At 41.9% G+C, this 16325-nt stretch overlaps 1 protein-coding gene across 3 annotated transcripts in view; it reads left to right on the forward strand.

The window, feature by feature from the left end:
• The window catches only part of march8 (membrane-associated ring finger (C3HC4) 8), a 61920-nt gene extending 46259 nt beyond the window's left edge, over positions 1–15661 (forward strand). For all 3 annotated transcript variants that reach the window (XM_034551520.1, XM_034551521.1, XM_034551522.1), the window contains 4 exons: positions 2566–2645; positions 8311–8491; positions 9318–9453; positions 12201–15661. In XM_034551520.1, the coding sequence (XP_034407411.1) occupies positions 2566–2645; positions 8311–8491; positions 9318–9453; positions 12201–12505 (702 nt within the window). In that variant the 3' untranslated portion in view covers positions 12506–15661. The remainder of the gene's footprint in view (positions 1–2565; positions 2646–8310; positions 8492–9317; positions 9454–12200) is intronic.
• Positions 15662–16325: the final 664 nt, after the last annotated feature.

The following is a 16325-nucleotide window of genomic DNA, read 5'->3' on the forward strand; positions in this document are numbered from 1 at the left end:
AGTTGAGGGCAAAATGTCTTTTTTTTTTTTTTTTTTTTAAATGAAGGAATGGTCAGTGTAGAATACAAAAAAAAACTGCTCTGAAAGCCTTAGCAGCCTGAGGATTGCCCGGTGATTTGGCAGGAGTAGATTTTCCACTCTGCGAGGTCAGGAGGCTTAGCTGTTGCTGTTTCTCTCTTTAGCACAGTGCCAGGGAGCTGGCTGTGCAATGCCTCCTCCACTGTTTGGGAAGGAATTAAACTATTACAGTCCTCATAAAGACACAAAGTAGCGACCCACTGCTCCGGGGGCTGCTGTTGATAGTCAGCCAAACATCTGGTTGTCAGCTGTTTAGGGCTATCTTCTCACATTGGAGAAGCTGGAACGAGAAAATGTTTTTATATTCTTTGCTTGAAAGGTTGCTTTAAAAATGAACCAACTTCTTTGCTAAATAGTTATTTCTCTGTTGAACGGATCATGTTAGCTCTACAGATATTACAGAATTATATAAAGCACTTTAATATTAAAGTTTCCAGAGAAACATGGCACATCAAAAGTTTAAAGTTGAAATGTTCCTCTGTGGCGAGAAAATGAGAGGCTATAGTTCTCTCAAGACGTTAACCGAAGAATGAAGGCTGAGGTAATGGCATATGGGAAAATATAAGAGAAATAAGAGACGGAAGAAAAGTGGAAAAGAGGATACTTTATGTGTTGATGAAGTGTACGTGGAGAGTGGGAGTGCTTAAGGAGAGATTCAATTAGTAGTTATGATAATGACGTGAGAGATTGTTTCCAAGCACAATAAACCAGGATTCATTACAGTATGTTTTGAGGCTGGATTATGTCGTGTGTGTGTGTGTGTGTGTGTGTGTGTGTGTGTGTGTGTGTGTGTGTGTGTGTGTGTGTGTGTGTGTGTGTGTGTGTGTGTGTGTGTGTGTGTGTGTGTGTGTGTGTGTGTGTGTGAAATGGGGCTACTTGACACCATTGTTCATCAGTGGTTGAGATTTAAAGCTGGCACTCATTGGCTTATCGAAGGTCCTCGTCATGAGAGGGCAGTTATGAGAGAGCAGATGTCTGAAGAGTCATACAGGCTGTTAGGAAGTTAATTAAATCAATACTATCTTGACTCAGTTATCATCCCACTACTGTTTGAGTCTGCTCAGAGACGGAATTAGTTATCTATCGGCCGACTCACAAAGATGACAACATGAATGATTAACAGACGCAACACAATGGAACATTATATTGAAGAAGGAACAAAGATACCATCCAGTGTCATTAGTGTAAACATGATGTCCCACTCTTTATCCAATTACACCATTTACAGATTTCAGCATGCGTTTCTTCTTTTTAGTTATTGATGAAGTGAAGAGCTGAATCAGCATGGAGTTAAATAGTGATAGGGATTATTACGTATTATAATAATAACGTATTAATGCTAACCGTTAATAACGTATTTTTGCGTTAAACTGATCTTTTTGTATCTCACGCATTTCTCAGAGCTGTCTGTTCATTTTACATCTTATATTCCATCTTGAATATTGGCTATACCATTTTAAAGGGACATTAAAAGCAACCTGGGATGAACTATAAAAGTACAATAGAAAAGAAAGAAAGAGGCAGCATGTTTGTGAAAAGAGAAGCTGTGCTGTTCAGAAAACCAGATCAAAGGGCATAGCTGGATATTGAATTTTGTATTGATTGGTGTCAGGCCATGAGCCATAAATGTCCCTTAGTTAGAAAATAAATCAATGGGTAATTAGTTTCTTATTGAAATGACCAGGCCCCCCGCATCTTTTATGTTAGCAACCCAAACACTGATCCCGTTGTTTAACGTCCCTCCCCCACCCAATATTTCACACTTTGGATACATTGTTAAAGGAAGAGTTTGTTTTAAAAAAAGCTTGTCCGTCAGCTGTTGTGGCTATGGCTGTAGAAAAGGAAAGAGGTTCCACAACTTCCAAGAGCTGAATGATGAAAAAAGACTCAATTGTTCTGTAAATATTTTCATAAAGGGCAAGAATTATTGTGTGTGTGTGTGTGTGTGTGCCACAATTGAAATGAACCATAATCAAACCTTATGAAATTATTCTCATCCCAGTTGTGTAACATGGATATTAGTGAAAGCCACAACAGATGAAGTATCATCCTTTTAACGACTGGTGCATCTGTTAAAAATTCTCTGTGGCGACTGAGCAAGTCTACAGCCTCACGTCCTCCAGCTGTGCCTCTCTCAGCACCTCATTCCTCATAACTCTCCCTCTGTCTCGCAGTCTGTGATCCTGAGCGCTTCGCTCCGTGGCCGCCTGATGTTTTTCGCCTGCTCTGTGACGCACCGAGAAAGATTTTGCCTGGCACTACTTAAATCGGACAGATTAGCTGCCAGTATTGCGTCTTTTTTCTTTTTAACATCCAGTGTATCGGTGCGTGACATGCATTTACTCTTTCTGTAAAAATCATATTCAGGCACTGATTATTCTCACCACACACAGGACCTTTCCTGGAAACACAGGGAATATGATTTGATCCTGTCTGTTGAATAATACACTATTTATATAGTTGTATCTTATATGTTTTGTTCCTCAGGCGGGGAGCCCGACTTCAGTCAATGCTCCATGCAGTTTCTCCAGGACGTCAGTTTCCCCCTCCAGCCAGGACATCTGCAGGTAAACAAACACCTCATTTCACTGATATGAACACCTGAGGACAATCAGTTGTATCCACATTATTGTCCTTTACTGCTGAAGAACCTAATCTGTGGGTGGAGTTTACCCTTGAGCACTAAACTGTCCCCGTGTAAAGTAGCCTTGGTTGCGTGATACCTGCTGTAAACTTTGATTTCATAGTAACATGGGTCAACCATTGTTTGGTATTTTCCGAAAACTTTTATCTCCTTTTTTTCAAGTTTTTGCTTTTCAAATGCATGATATTGTTTTCTTTGTCTTTTCTCATTCCTTCTCCTGCTGTCCCTTACCACTGTCTTCAACCACACTCCTCTTTCATAAACACATGTACAAACATTTGCACACCGGCAGTCAGGTTCAGGACTATCCGAAGGAGACTGCAGTGGTTCTGTTGAATTCAAACGGTAAAACCTGTCACGGTTCAGGAGGTATTTCAGTCACCACCCTCTGCACAGACGCCCTACCAGCCTCTAAACATGCCAAACAACGAGACTGGCTCTCCCTGCTGCGCCCCTCCCCCGTCAACATCCACCCCAGCCGAGCACTCAGGTTTTCTGTGTCTCTAAATGACGTGGGCCACCGCGTGGACAGTCTTTGTCGCGGTCTGCACTTTATAGACCGCACCTGCTCCGAGGGAGAGCTGGAGCTGAAGCCCGAGCCTGCTGAGCCAACCGGCTCGGATAGAAGGGCGCACACACTCAACGGCAAGCTGGCTGCAGCACCCACACAGCAGATCCCAAATCTGACCTCCTCAACATGCTCCTACCCCCACCTCGTCCCTGCCTTCACCAACAACTACAAATACATGTTGGGCATCCCTCCCGCAAATGCTCTCCCATCTGCCCCTGCTATCATTGCCCCTCCTCCTCTTCCCAACACCCTCCTCCACCCTCATCACTCTCCGAGCGCCAACTTCCTCCGTCTCCTCCTCCCCTTCTCTCGATCCTCCACCTCGGCCAGCCTGCAGTGTTCTGAGCTGGGCAGCTACGACTCCCACCTTCACATCCCCAAGTCCTCTAGCATCCTGCTGGAAGGCAGTGAGTCAGGGTTCCATGCCGAGGATCTACTGGGAGATGACGACGTGTTCGAGGAGGACCGACTCAGTACAGCTCCAAAGAGAACGGGCCAGCTGGCCACCCCAAAAACAGTCACCGTGGCTGGGACCGACGCTCTTTTAGCCCCTCTGTGCTTTATGGATGAGGACGTCGACCTGGACTGCTGCCCATCCCCTTTGTCAGAGAAAACAGAGCCACTGTCACCCTGTTCACTATCTGAAGACTGGTGCAGGTGGGTGACTGTCTGGATGGTATAATCCACACCCACCCTTCCTGTGACTTGATAGACCATCCCTGTGCCGTGAGTGGCAGTGACCCCCAGAGCCCTGTGGAGTAGTGGGAGCTTCTCATCCTGTAGTGTAACTAACTAGCAAATATCTTACACCTAAGAAACATTTGTCCTCAAAACCCCAGCTTCGAGCTGTTAGTCAGGAGAAGCTGACACGTAGATGCTGTAGTCTACACACATTGCAACACAATAAGCTGTACTGATTCAACCCCTCATGTGTTTGGAACAGAAATATAACGTTCTTTAATTTCATGCCATTTCATTTCACTTCAAAGTTATCTCAAGGGTGTGCTGTCGAGCTGTGTTTAAAAAAGTAATTTGTCAGTGTTGCTAGATCGATGGGGCATTAACGTGTCTTAGGCTGCAGAAATTGGTGATTTGATTTTGACCGTAAGCTTAAATCTTTTGCAGTAGAGGCAGCACTATAGGGGGCAATGGCAACGTTAAAGAAAAGATAGAAGGGCAGAGGTCAGGTACTGTGTGTATATAGGTAGTATTTGGAAACTAAGCATGTGTTCGTGTCTGAAATTGTGTAACAGAAGCAGACAGGGCACAATAATAGACTTTGAACCAGCGTCTGTTTGGGTCAACAGGGCCGTCATCTTTTTCACATGGCAGTCTGTGTGAAATCTGATAGGCCGAGCCAGTCTGTGTCAGGAAGGACAGTTTGTGAGTAATATTTAATTCCAGACCAGGTCATGACTGCGTGGCCCTTACAGATCAAGCTGGTTAGCGGTAGATGTTACTAAGTCGCCAAGAAATGAAATTTGAGCCCTAAATGGATCACGTGGAGAACTTCTGGGTTACAGTGTCGGTCTGTCAATACTACGCATGGCAGCTGTTTACTGAATTGATCATGGTTAAGTCTTAAGGACAAAGGAATGTCAATTATGTGTCTCACTTGTTTTTTTTGGCCCCTCAGCTGTGGTCTGTGCATGTAGTCCGTTTCAGATTATACGTCTTATACAGTGCGTCAGCTGTGGGCTGAGAGAGAAACATGAGCTTAGAATTGGCAAGGTGACCATTTTGGAGATCAGGAGACAGATTATTGGCTTCAAATAGTTTTCGTAGTCTCGGCGCACACAAACAAACACACAGTGGAAGCTTTCTGTCAGGTGGCTTGAAGTGTGAGCTCACCTCACCTGTAAGCATGTGGTGTGGGAGTTTGAACCAACAGATGGCATGTTATTTATTAGCTAGCTCTTCTTTTTTTTTAATGACATTTCAGAATTGAATGATCAGAAGTCTTATTCCGTATCAGAAATGTCACCTTGTAGAGAAACATAAAGGAACAAACACATTTACATTTCTCAACAAAACACCTTGTGTGTATCCTGACGTATCGAATGCATTTCCTTCCTCTTAAATATTTCCAAAGCTGCTTACTGTAAATATTTTAAAGTCCTGCATTGCCTTGTAGTCTTTTTACCTGCCTTTTACTGCCACAATGCTTAATCAGCAGAAAGGCATTAACCGGGTGTCATTTAACCCCGCTGTCATTTGATAAACATGGCCAACCCTTGAAGTAAATTATAATTATTACAGTCAGGCTTGTGTTTCTTAGCTTTCACTTCCTTTTCACCTTGTTCTTGGTGTTTTACGGCTAGCACGCTCTGTGGTCCCCGTGCACATACTGGTAGAGCACCAGATACCAACAGACCGGGGGACGAAAACATGGTTCCAGAGAGCTGCTTGTATTCAACATATCCACAGAGCACCTTTAAGCTTTTACCTCTTATAATAATTTTTTTTTTAAACTAGCGTCTATGTTATTCCTTAAACTTTCTCCTAAAGGTAGTTTCTGAGCAAATGTAATATTCTCTTTTAAGACGAGCATGGCCACAGAAATGGAGACAAGTAACTTCTTGAGACGTTCAGAGAGGGGAAAGGAGTCCAGTGGTGCTGCCTTTTAATTAAAATGTGTTTTTCTGTGATCAGCGTGTCTCTGGCAGTGTGTACAGTAGAGCTTAAACCGTTCAGACTGAAAACGGGCTGAGAACCGGAGAGAACAAAACGCCTCAGATGTCACACTCTGCCCTATACCTCCCACATTAGCATATGTTTAGCAGAAATTCAAAAATAAAGACAGATGGTGTCAAAAGATTCATTTGAAAATAAATGAATAATTGTTTCAGGTCCAGGGCAGAGCAATGAATAGCTGGAGGGAGGGGATCTCAATGCAACACATTGCGGTAGTACAAAGATCGGATGACGAAGTACGAGGAAACGAGAGTGAACAGGAAGAAAGTGAATGCCTCGCCAGAGCTGCCGAGCTGGTTTCCCCCTCAGGTTGTTGATTTGCCGACTCTGTTTTGCTTCACATATTTTAATGCTGACATTCTGGCACCTCTGTCATCTTAAAACTACGGTAAATAGGGTGTGTTCCGGCTGCTCAAGGGATGCCTAACGGGGCTTGGAATGGGCTGCTGCAGAAACCGACGTAGTAAATTATTCTGTTAAATGTAGCGATGAAGCGCACGTCACTTTGAATGGCTGAATTTAGTTTGCTCCATTTGTGAGTAACCCTAACCCTTCTTTTGCAGCAGTTTACAGACAATCTAGCAGACATCTAGCATGAAACCTACATTTCCCAGCTTAAGATCCCTGGAGTCCTCCTCCACTTGTGTTGTTTACGCGTCACTTTATTTCCATCATGACTCCATGTGGAGGTGGGATTTTTCTGTTAAACCCTCCTATGTTTTAAATACAATCTACAGTAACATTAGAATAATTCAAATCCATTTCAGCAAGTGCCAACCTTTTGATATGAGCACCAAGATAGTCCAGATCCTCAGGCTGTTTTCTGTTTTCTTTGGAAAGAGGAGTACACAACAGTGTGCGTGGGAAGAGAATCTACAGTTCATCATCTTGTGATCCATACAACAGAAATCACACAAACAAAGCAGCTCAGCCATAACCCGTAGAAAAACAACTCTTCCAGAGATGTTAATTGTGCCTCCTCTATCCCATAATCCCTCGCTCCTCATTCCACGCCCTCCACCTCGTTTATTGAGAAACCCGTTGAAATGACCTGTTTGCATCCTCCTTTGTTCACTTTGTCTTTTAATCTTGTAGCGCTTCGGTCAGATCACTGTAGTCTGCAAATAGACGTTATCTTGCTCGCTCACTTTCTCAACATCTTCATTGTGTCTTCTTCTTCGCCCCTCAACCGGGATAAAACCAAACCCAGTTGAACAACCTGCTCCCTTCTTCTTCTCCACCTTCTTTCAATGCTTTTGTTTACTTCTTCTCCCAGAGAGAAGAGCCACTGCTCTCTGCATCTCACTCGGGAGACTTGAAATTAAGGTTTAAATAACTGCTTGTGCCTTCCCTTGTGCTGCTTGTTGTAGTTGTATTGTGTTGGAAGAGGAAATAACCATTTTCCCTGGAGGCAATGTCCTGACATTAGCTCCTGAGGTCTTGATGACTTTAGTTTGTGCTTCCTGCAATTTGTGTGTGTGTACTTTATGATATTGGCTTGATTTGACGAGGTAATCGGTTGCTCAAACAACCCTCCATACCTTCATTTTGTCCCGTAACAAACTTAAACTCACTGCTTTGGCAGACTGTACCTGGCCTACTGGTGAAACTGTATCTCTATCGTGTGTAAAGTGTATTTATAAAATAGTCGTGGTGGTTGTAGCACAAATGCAAACTTGATCAAAGCAACCTAAACATTGAGAGTGTGAATAAATACTATAACAATACCTACTTTTATATAGTTATTAATGAATAATATCCCATTTATAATCCGTTTTATAAGAACAGGTTATTAAAGGCAACTTGCCTCAATTCTTCTAATACTGAGACTTAAGATTGCTGCTGCTACAACTGCAGAGTATCTGAGATTGAAATTGCTTTGATCTATGTTGTGCTGCAACGTTGCAAGAACACAGGAGGTTATCTAAAAAAAAAAATGTCATTTTGATTTGCAAATGAAGTGCTTTGAATCAAATGAGTTAGACTTGATTGAGTTTATTCATGTGGGACATGTCTTGTCGTCTGCGTTCAGTGTCTCAATATTTGTGAAACAATGTTCCCACCTGTCTTGCCTTCCTATATTGATGGCAAGTGTGGAATAAAAAATTAGTATTTTCTAAACTTCTTGTCATATTACTACTACAGAATGCTACAAGTCTGCTGGCATATCTTTCAAAAGTCAAGTTTCCTGGAGTTTGGGGAAATATGTCAGCTTTGCCTGCCAACCTTTCTCTTTTTGATCTTCTCCTCTCCCCTGTCGGTCTCCTTTTCCAGCTGCCTTGCCTCCTAGCTGAGTGTTGACTGTTTTCTTTGACTCCTGTAGGATTTGTCACTGTGAAGGGGATGACGAGAGTCCTCTGATCACACCATGCCACTGCACGGGAAGCCTGCGCTTTGTCCACCAGGCCTGTCTACAGCAGTGGATCAAGAGCTCTGACACTCGCTGCTGTGAGCTTTGTAAATATGAGTTCATCATGGAGACCAAGCTCAAACCGCTGCGCAAGGTAAGAGAGAGACAGTCATTGCAGCTCCAAGTGTCCAAACTTAGCTCACGTCACTCCTCCAGAAAATGCCAAAAGCTGCCTCCAATCTGTCACACGGATAACACAAGCATGACACTGATTTCTGCAGCGGTGTTAATAAGTGGAACTTGTTGGGGAGCAGGAGGCATAGATGATACACTCCCATTAAAGGCTCTTATCAATCGCTGTGGCCTGGAGATAGCAGGACACTAATTAATATTCCTTCACCCTTCATTAGCTGCACATAGGGCCTTGAACAAATGTCACACTGTTAATGGCTTCTGAATGCCACTGGTGAATAAGTTGTTCAGAGATGAGATGAGGATGTCGGTCTCGGTATAAGGTCTTGATCAAAGGAAGCTTGGTTTCATGTCACACTGCTTCTCTTCAAAGTGACCCTGCAACCAAAGGAATGCATTTTGGATGTTGAGAGGATATAGTAGAGCTTATTTACAGAACTGATTCAATGGTGCTGGCATTATATTTTGAGCTTTCTTTGTACCGTTGGGCTCAGGTCCTGATAATGGTTTGTGAAGCCAATGACGGACACGGTAGCTGGCCTCTGTGAGCTGGAAGCTGCATGCACACTTTTCTTCCCTGTTATATTTGCCGTGCAAAGAAACGTTACGTAGCGTAGGATCTTGATCACAGAAGCTGAACGCTCTCCATCAAATATTTCGCTCACACTCCGCTGCTCCAGAACGGAGAGCCAACAGTTGTCTTGCTTTAAGTGTTGAGTGTGTGTTGGAACGCTATCGTTGACCTCCTCAACTGTCCTCCTTTTGTCCTCTCCCGCTCTCTGTCGCAGTGGGAGAAGCTACAGATGACGGCGAGCGAAAGAAGGAAGATCATATGTTCGGTCACCTTCCATGTCATCGCCATCACCTGCGTGGTGTGGTCGCTCTACGTCCTCATCGACAGAACAGCGGAGGAAATCAAACAAGGTCAGCGCAGACTGGGACGCACACACAAACATTGACGTAACGTTGTTGTCCGTGTTCGATGTCATCCATTCCAGAATGTCTCCAAGTCATTCATGTACAGTATTTAATGGCACATCTGCATGATGACTGTAGTGTTATTTCAGCACTGAGTATTGAGGTTAGTGTGAAATGTTCTCTCAGACTGGAATATATGTTGGCGTAATTCACTTGCAGAAGCTCCGTGGGCTTCAAAGGCACGAGCAGATTCCTTTCTGTCTGTTTGTATTTTGGAATTTCAGTTTGCTTTGATTTCAGACCTCTCGTCCATAAAAGTTCAGAGATAAAAGAAAAGAGATTTTAAAAGTAGATATTTACAGCCGTCAATATGAGATCCAATTTGAGATGGTATTGATGACTGAGGTGGTTTTGGTTCATCCCTAACTTCTTCAAGGGAGTTAAGTCCAGTTTGTGAATTAGAATTACAAGTTGAAAGTCTCGTCAACAAAAGGCCCTCACAATGATACAAATAATTAGAAGTGTGTGTTGCTGTTTCTATATCTTTGTGCCGAGAGTTATATGAGGAGATTGACACCACTCTTGTGTATTTATACGATATTTGAAGCTACTACCGGAATCTTTAGTTCGGATAAAGACTGGAAACCGCTCGGCTGGCTCTGTGCCAGATTGAACAAATGGGATATAACATGTAAAATAGTGAGCCAACCGGCTGCTGACAGTAGGTGGTTTAAGCAAACGGTCAGTAGGGCGTCCTGGCCTTTTTAAAATGTTAAAGTAAGAGGAAAACGTGACCCTAGAGCCTGGGCTGCTCCTTATTTCCATCTCTACCAAAGTGGTCGGCAGCACTGAGGTGCCGACAGATTGATTGACTCTCGTTATCGGGGCTAAAAATGGAGACGGCTGCTTTAATGATGAGCTGTTGTATCATCCGCTGGCACCACGTCTGCTGCCGCTCACTCCTCTTTGGCATATTTGGTGCTTCTGAGATGGCGTACAGATGGAAGAGCAGGCTGTGCCTGTTTAGCCCGACCTGATGATTCAGACTTGTTAGAGTCCCAATGGGCTGTCAGGTTCGATCACCATGGTGATGCCAAATAGCTCCTCAACAGTCCAGTTTGTCCTCTGCCAAGTCACACAGACACGGTTATGTTTTTCTCTCAATTCACTTGCAAATATTCGTAAGATCTAATTTGCCTTGAAATGTTTTCCATTGTCTTCTTTCATTTGTGAAACGCCGTTAATGTTTATGACTGCATGATGAGTGACCTCTAACTGTAATACTTGACTTGAATTTCTGCGCATTTCTATCAATCTGTTTGTGTGTCTTTGGTGAAACGTGATACTTACACTTTCTTTACTCATGCAGCCGGAAGAATCCCAGGTAAACATTTCAACTTTGGCCCTTTGGCTTTCGAATTGTGTTTTCCCCGTCAGCTTTTCTGTCAGCTGTGTCTTGTTCTTTTCCAACTGCACTTTCCTTCCCTTTCCTTCCCTTTCCTTCCCTTGTCTGCCTTGATTTCAGGATAAAAATAATGCTTCTTCACCCTTAAAGTCCAATATATATTCACACCACCTCACTGAATGTTCCAAACTAATGAATGCAGACAGACACAGAGTCGAGGAACATGCTGGGATTTATTTTCTGTGTTATACTCTGTGGCTTAATTAAAAGAAACCTCACTGACATTCTCACACAACAAACAACACATTAGGCTCTCCTCATAAAGTTATTTAAGCATAGTTAATACCAGACTGGTTATACTATGTTCACTTTGTTTGAATTGGTATTCTTCCCACTATATGAAGCATTTTCGTATTTCATTCCGTATATTTATTCTATCATCAAAGGTAGGATTTAGTAATTCAATTGTGGACCTTCTTTGCCTTTATCTCAAACTACCTGAAATATTAAAGCCAACAGCTGTGCATTTTTAAAAGACTATTTTAGTTTTCTCCTTGTTGGTTTTGAAGATCCCTTTTATGCCTCTTTGCGCTGCAGCTTGTTACAAATAGTTACACTTCCCATAATTTAAATATCTTTTACCTCTTACTTTGAGCTTTATGTTTTAGGGGTTTTGCAATTTGCAGAAATGCTGCAACTGCCTCAGGAAGCATAAACATGTGTTGGCACAGTTTAGCAAATTTACAAAAAAATCCCAATTTTTAAAGCCTGCAGTAGTGTTGTAACGGTTTAGTGGTGTTCTCGTGTTCTTTTCAAGCAATCTTTTTGTTTCTTTTTGTTATGTACTTGTTTTGGGGGCATTTGACACCTTTTAAATGGACAGAAACATTGGAGAGATGACAGGAAGTGAGGGGCCACCAGGGAGCACCTATCTGTTTTTATTCATGTTGCTTTAAGGTTTGCAGACTTAAAACCTGCATGGGATAGATGATTACACAATGAATATTTATTTATGTTAGTTATTTTTATTTAGCTGTGGCAGACTGTTCTTAAAGGTAGCTGGCAATAATTGCATAAAATCGTCTCTGACAGTATATGTCATTTTGTGTTACATTGTGGATATATGTGATGTGATGCATTTTCTGCTAAATCAATCGAGAGATAATATCTAATTCAGTGACTTGAATATCTGAGAGATCAGGAAACGTTATCACATTCATGCAAAAGTGATTCTAAAATGCAGTTATTTCATAACGTGCACCAACCAGTCAAACATGGACCAAAAAAGATATGATGCAAAAAAACAAATGCAAACCAGTTTCTTTTTTGTCTGCTCTCTGGTCCTCAGGACTCCTGGAATGGCCTTTCTGGACCAAACTGGTGGTGGTGGCCATCGGCTTTACGGGTGGGCTGGTGTTCATGTACGTCCAGTGCAAAGTCTACATCCATCTATGGCGGAGACTCAAGGCTTATAACCGGGTCATATACGTCCAGAACCGGCCAGACACGTGTAAAAAGCTGATACTGGAGAAGCCGCCCCTCATGGAGCCGAGTCTGGAGAACAAGGAAGCTCTGGCGCCAACCCTGTCGGACACAAACTCCTCCCAGTACACAGAGACGGAGGACTACAGTATGGAGGTGCTCCATGTCTGACCACTCAGTCCATGCCATTGGTAGTCCTACTCATACTTTACACACAGACAGGCCCACAGTGAAGAGCAGCCGTTGTGGAAATGCCTGGTGGCTGAGGAACGACCACACACTCCACTTCCTTTGATCCCAGACTGACCCACTGTCCTCCTCTGGACGTCTTATATTCCCAACACTTTGTCCACAGAGACCGACAGACAATGACTATTTTCTTCTGTCCACATTCCTCTTACCTTATACCTTATTCCTCCACCTGCACCCTGAATCCACATCTTGCTCCTTTCCTAGGACCGGACGGTTTTTACTGACTTCAATAAGAGGCCTGGAGCATACCACTTTATACACACACACACACTTGTTTGTACACCTCTGGAAGAGCAGGACTGAGACAAATGGACTCACAAACAGCCCCGGGGGTCTACACTTTTCTGTGTGGTTTCTTTGCTTGTGGGTTTGTTAGATTTGTTAGTTTTTACCTCCTGTGAGTGTCGGGCTAAACTGCCATGGATCAGTTTGTAGCGCCACGCATGGGATCTCTGGAACATTCCAGCTACTGCCATCTCTTTTGCTGTGGTCTGTCAACCCCAAGCTGGTCTGGATCCGACCAGACCATAATCTGGACATGCATTGAAGCACTTTTGTTTTTTATTTCCCACAACAAATCCCCTCCCTTCCTCTTGCCCTTTTTTTCTTTAATATGAATTCAGTCTTACTGTATATGTTGTACATGCAGGAGAGCACATTCAAATTAAAAGTTCCTGTTTTATTTAACTTTTCTCCATACACACATATACATGTATATTAAGCCTCCTGTGGGTGACAAAAAGGGAATGGGGTTAAAGAAATGGAATTATGCTGAAAGAAACATCTGAGTGTTTTAGTCAAATAATGAGTGAATATGACATCCGACTCAAAGCTCTAATGCAGATAATGGAAATTCCAGCCACATGACTTCTGTACCCCAACATGATCTTTCTGAAGGCTTTGAGAATGTAAACTTTAAAATCAAAATAAAACAAAACGAAAAATATATAAAAAAGAAAAGCAAGAATTTTTTACTTGTTACAGGAAATTGCGTGATAATTTCCATGTCTTGAACATTGCGAGAGTCTTTGGGCTTAAAACGTCACCGCTCCTGTTTTTCTATCATGCGAATGACACAGCATTTACAGTGTGATATTCCATGTGCAGTTTTTAATATGCTGATTTGTTTGCTTAGTCACGGGATACGCCCTGGGAAATTCACAGCTGCCTATTTTCAGTCTGTCGTCCCATCGTTCAGGCTGTGCATTGATTGATCCCAAACAGATAGTTTTGATTAAAAAGCAGGCATACTGTAACTGTCTGTATTTTAATTTGACTGCTGAATTAATTTCTGCTCTGCAGGACCCACAAAATCAATCACAATCCATTCCTTCAGTTATGTTAACATGCATCATAGTATAAGGTGAAATATCTGGTTATTATCGAGCGTTTCAGACGATCTGAAGTCTCTGTTTCAGTGAAAGTTTCTCTTCTTTTTGCCAGACTCTTATCACCTGGTAAAGTATCTATTTTAATATTCAATCACAAGATTGCTAGAATGTTGCTTGTTAACTTCTTCTCACATCTGGCCACAAGTAAGAGACAAATTGCTCCAAAACCTTTATTTCATTTCTAAAAGGAAGCACAACTTAAATACTTTCACTGCATTATTTCAGCATTCAAGGTGATTTTTGTATCAGTGCAACAATTTAGCGTGTTGCATTCATGAACAATCAGATATTGCAATGCATGCAAACATTTGCTGCCTGTGACAGATGTATACAGTATGAGTCATCTCTGCTGGCGAGAAGCTGAAGGTGCCGTCGGATGTAGGCAGCAGTTGATTTCTCAGGGCGATCTGTTTTGGGGCTTACAGTCATTGTAAGTGCTTTGTGTATGTGGGAGCACAGTGATGCCAGGCTCATGTTGAGCCTCACCGCTATTCCAGCAACACACACACACAAACAGTCTTTGATACCAGTGCACTTGTCTGTGAACAACGATGGTCAAACAACATGTGTGACAATTACTGCTCAGCAGCAGCAGCAATAACTGAAATCCGTGCTCTGTTTTTTGCAACAATTCATACTGTAGGCTACTTGTGTATATGCCCCACGGTGACTTGAGATCTGGAGTCTAATATGATTTTAATACATAATATGAGCTGAGGGATTTTTGTGTGTGTTGGATTAAGACCTAGTAATGAGAAGTTTCTTTGAAATTTCGATACCCGCGAGGCTCAGTGCAAATAGACAGATAAAAAGTGCAATTACCCTTTTGTTGATATTCTATTCTATAGTTATGTAATGGTGTTTAATGTCCAGGCTGTCCTCTGGGTATCAAATGATTATTTCTTCATTTTGTGTTGTATTTATTTTTAAAAGAAAACGATGTAAAATGTGTTCATTTAAAAAAAGAAAAACTTTCATTAGTAATTTTATGCAACGTACACTTGTTTTCCCAGGCATGAATACCTGAACGTCACTTTATTTTTATTTTTTTTGCAGTTCAGATATTAGTTGTAAAAATCTTGATTGTGAATATCCGTTCTACTGTCTTGCTTTTTAAAATGCTTGATGCATTTTGTCCTAAATGTATACACATTTAAACCCAGAATCACATTTAAGCATGTCATATTGGTTAAATAAACAACATTGAATAATTAGAGATGGAAGATAAAAAGATGAACGGTAGATTGTGATTTTTTTGTTTGTTTACTTTCTACTCATAGGAGCTGGCTCCTTTTATGAAGTCTAAGACAGATGATTTGAGGCCACGTTGGGACGCTTTTATCAGCAGAAATGCTCCCCTCAGAGCATCTTTTTCTTTCTTGGTGTCTCATCATGAACTGATTTCCCCGTTTTACAATCCAATGACATTGTCTTGACCCTGTCGCTTACGTTTGATCATGTCTGGGAATAGTGTAACTTGCATAAAGGTACATTTGTTAACTACTGACTGGACTTGAACATATATGACTGTTCCCCTGTCTTTATGATATCATTCCACAAGTTTGTCTGTGAATTTACTTTGGAATAGTAACTGTAAAAAAATTGTAAACGTACTTATGTTTTTTTAAATAAATATTGATGTCTTTTCAGTTTAATTTCCGATTATTGAACAAAGTATGTAGAATTAAAAAGAATCAAATAAAAATGAAGTTACTTTTAACGCTTTGTGTCTTTCAATGTGAGCCATGCATTTTGAATTTAAATGTTGTGGTAACAGGATTCGTTAGTGGCACTGTCAAATATATAAAAAGATTAATATTTCTGTATTATCAGATGTGAAGCAGTTTAACGTCTTCAATTTTACACTACTGAAGACGGATGAGACAAACAATTAAGAAGTAAAGTTGAGGCTCTTTTTGTCAGTACATTTTAATATACAGAAGTATCACAGTAAGACAGGTTGGACAATCCGAATTAAACATGGTCGGACAATTCGGGGGTCGGTCAGATGATCCGAGAGTCGGTCAGACAATCCGAATTAAACATGGTCGGACAGTCCGAAGACCGGTCGGACAATCCGAATTAAACATGGTCGGACAATTCGAGGGTCGGTCGGACAATCCGAATTAAACACGGTCGGACAATCCGAGGGTTGGTTGGATAATCCGAATTAAACACGGTCGGACATTCCGAGGGTGGGTCGGACAATCCAAATTAAACATGGTCGGTCGGACATTCCGAGGACCGGTCAGACATTCCGAATTAAACATGGTCGGTCGGACATTCCGAGGACCGGTCAGACATTCCAAATTAAACATGGTCGGACAATCCGAATTAAATATGTTCGG

Source organism: Cyclopterus lumpus, chromosome 15, assembly GCF_009769545.1.
Source record: "Cyclopterus lumpus isolate fCycLum1 chromosome 15, fCycLum1.pri, whole genome shotgun sequence".
In the NCBI taxonomy this organism is placed as follows: domain Eukaryota; kingdom Metazoa; phylum Chordata; class Actinopteri; order Perciformes; family Cyclopteridae; genus Cyclopterus; species Cyclopterus lumpus.